This window comes from Salvia splendens, chromosome 13 (assembly GCF_004379255.2).
Source record: "Salvia splendens isolate huo1 chromosome 13, SspV2, whole genome shotgun sequence".
Classification (NCBI taxonomy): Eukaryota; Viridiplantae; Streptophyta; class Magnoliopsida; order Lamiales; family Lamiaceae; genus Salvia; species Salvia splendens.
Window position 1 is genome coordinate 12,561,877 of NC_056044.1, and position 3,320 is coordinate 12,565,196.

The following is a 3,320-nucleotide window of genomic DNA, read 5'->3' on the forward strand; positions in this document are numbered from 1 at the left end:
TACTTCTCACACTTAGACTATATAATAGGCTAAGTGTTATGAATGGGGGTTGCGCACATACACAAATTATACTACCTAAACAAAGCAAAACACAATTAAACTACGAAAAACTAAAAACAAAAAACTAAAAAGAAAACTAACTCGTCATGGGGGGTGTATTGGTGTCGCCTGCTCCTTCGCGACGCAGGTGGTGTAGGTGGTTCCTCCGGTTGTTCCTTCTTAGTTCCAGACTGGTTCTCATCAGACTTCGCCGGCTCCTCAGCATCCGCCGGCACCTCGGCCTTTCCTTCCTCTGTCTCTGCAGCTTCTGTTTCGGGTACCTGTGGTTTATCACTCTGGCCTCCATGGCCACTCGGTCCAGCCGCTTCCTCTTGCCTTCTCTGAGCTAACTCCATTAAAATTCCTTCCATCACTGACACTAAGCGGGTCATCTCCAATCTCATTTGTCGATTTTCCTCTCCCATCTCTGCCACGGTCCTCTCCAAAGTCGCTTGCCTCTGAGCTTGCATCCCCTGTGCCGCAGAAGCTCTACCAGCTGGTATAGCCTCCTGTCCCATAGCGTAGAAATGCGGAACACCTTCCCTCATGTACACGGCATTTGTGCGGACGAAGAATGGTATGTCAAACAACCCAGGAGGGCGTACCATGGTCAGCGGGGACAAATCCTCAGCCTCTGTGACGATAATGTTGTTCCCGACAAATATTCCCAGAATATTGCATAGGGTGAGATTTCGGGCAGGATGGGTAGCAATCAAATGGCATTGGTACGCAGTCCAGAAACCTAGATGCAATCTCCATCCATGTTTTGCATACCACAGCAGATACAATTCCGTCATTGAGGTACGGACGGCTGAGTTTGACTGGCCCAACAGGTTAAAATCTAGATGGAGTTGCACTAAACGTAAAATGGGGTCATTGAAATGGGTTAAGCGAGAGATGGTTGAAACAAACTCTCCAGCATCTGGATGAGTTAACTCTGCCCAAGCCTCCTGTGGGTCAAAATCGACATGTCTGCAGGGGATTCCTCGTTCCCTATTTATCCAATCTGGCCCTATGGCCTTCTCAAGACTGCACATCCCCAATCGAACCGTCCACTCGATCAGACTCATACTGATCTCTCCTCCAAATAACCTAAAACTTATAGACACCTCATCTAAATCTGTAGTTACCCTGAACCTGAATGTAGTGAAGAATTCTTTCGCAGGCCTAATACAAATATCTGGGTTTCCATTCGGCAGCAACCACTCAAACCCTAGTGCATGCAAATAGGCTAGAAACTGCTCTCGCACACCCAACTCATCCAAAGAGGGGTAATGCATTACCTTCCCGCACTTGACGTCCTTTTTCCATCATCCATGCTGTCAAAAATATCCTGCAGTTTCTTGGTTTCAAAAAGCTTCATCTCCTCTGCTATCTCGTCAGTAAAGTCCACTGTCCACCGATGGTATCTTAACCTCTCTATTGGGGGATGTACAAGTTCGCGATGATCGTCCGAAAGTAGTTGTTCCCCGTGCTCTTCATCCTCCAAAGAGATATCACTGTCGGAGGCTGATTCCTCGCTGGCCGCATACTCACTGTCGCTCAATTCCTGTCGGTTCGGTGGTATTCTCCGAGCAGCTTCAGTGATGGCTATTCCAGTGTTCACCACTCGGGACTTCTTGGTTACCGACTTTCTTTGAATCGGGGCCTTCCCTTTCCTCTTTCTGGCTTGTTGGTATCTGGCTTCCTCCTCCGCTTGAAGTAGAGACATATCTTGGGCAGTAGAAGTGGTCTCTCCGTGGACACGAGCATCGATTTTCTCAGATCCATCAGGCCCTACTGACTCGGGTGCGAGGTCCAGACCCTCAGCAACCCTTTCAGTTTCTTCGCATTGCTTGCTCTGTGCTGGAGAAACCGCGGTATCTTCTAAGCCAGTAGCATGTATAGGCTCATCCCCAGACGTTTTGGGAGTGTCCTTTTCCTCTTCGCTTACAATTTCCACCGGATTCTCTGCCGTGTTTGCCTTGGCTTTACTTGCTGCCCATTTACCCAGGCATCTCTGAGACACCCGTGTTGCTTTCTGCCGCTCTGCCGCTGGATCGCTCTTCAAAATCAACTGCCTCTTGACTGTTTTCAGTTTCATGACAGGAGGCGCCGCTGGTGCTGGTTCTTGGATTTCTGTTACTGGATCTTCCTCCTCTACTTGCATCTCATCGTCCCCAGCTTGGCTTTCGTCTTCTCGGTCTCCAGGCTGGTAGGCTGGGCCTTCTGTTACACGTACTACCCCTGTCTCTTCGCTCTCTCCTACTGCCCTCGAAGCGAGGTTCAGATCCTCGGCCATCGAGGCAGTGCTTTCTGCTCTTTGGTTCACTCCATCCATAATCGCCTGAAATTCGTCATCCGTCATCAGGCCCTGCTTCTTGGCCGTCTCATTCAGATCTATTTCTCCCCTAGCCACTTCATGATGGACGGTTTCTGTGACCAGCGTCTCCTCAGCTGCACTTCCTCCCTCTTCTTGTGGATCAGAATCATAATAGGCCGCAATAGGGTTAACATCCATGGGCTCTGCCTCTCGGTGGTTCGGAGAGGGTTCCGAGGGTTCTAACGGTGCTGCTTCAGTGGGAGATTCCTCTTCTTGTGGAGTCGTTGGGGAAGTCGGCATGGTAGATGGAGGTTGTGCCGTGGGCTGCACGCTTGTCTCTGATGCGGTTACTGCCGGGCCAGCTCCGGTGACGCTCCCCTATCCTCCGATTCGGCTAAAGTTTTCCAATTCTGCCGCCCAATTTCTGATCGGATCTTGCTGCCTAAGTTTGGTTTTGAACTTTGAGAAGTGTCATTTTATGGTCACCGAGGGGATTGTTCTAGGACACGTGGTCTCAGAGAGAGGAATCCAGGTGGATCGAGCCAAGGTGGACGTTATATCCAAATTGCCGTTTCCTACTGATCAGAAGGGGATAAGGGGCTTTCTGGGGCACGCCGGATTTTATCGAAGATTTATCAAGGATTTCTCCAAGATCGCCCAACCCCTTACGCGACTTCTTCATAATGAAGTGGAGTTCGTTTTTGATGAGCAATGCAAGGCTGCTTTCAACCTTCTCAAGGAAAAGCTGATATCCGCACCTATCATACGGGCTCCTGACTGGGACTATCCTTTCGAAGTAATGTGTGACGCCAGCGACTATGCAGTAGGAGCCGTACTGGGTCAGAAGATCGATGGGAAGAGGTACGTAATTTTTTATGCATCTAAGACTTTGAATCAAGCCCAGCAGAATTACGATACCACTGAAAATGAGATGCTGGCAGTGGTGTATTCTTTCAAGAAGTTCCAGCCATGCTTGTTG

The 3,320-nt window shown here is 49.4% G+C and overlaps 1 protein-coding gene across 1 annotated transcript; it reads right to left on the reverse strand.

Annotated features, from left to right (window-relative positions):
• Positions 1–1,318: 1,318 nt before the first annotated feature.
• LOC121760505 lies at positions 1,319–2,641 on the reverse strand. The gene has a single exon (XM_042156163.1). The coding sequence runs from the start codon at positions 2,639–2,641 to the stop codon at positions 1,319–1,321; it is 1,323 nt and encodes a 440-aa protein (XP_042012097.1).
• Between the last annotated feature and the right edge of the window lie 679 nt (positions 2,642–3,320).

Excerpts from the sequence above, each read along its gene's own strand:
- LOC121760505 (XM_042156163.1), bottom strand. The coding sequence starts at position 2,641 with ATGCCGACTTCCCCAACGACTCCACAAGAAGAGGAATCTCCCACTGAA.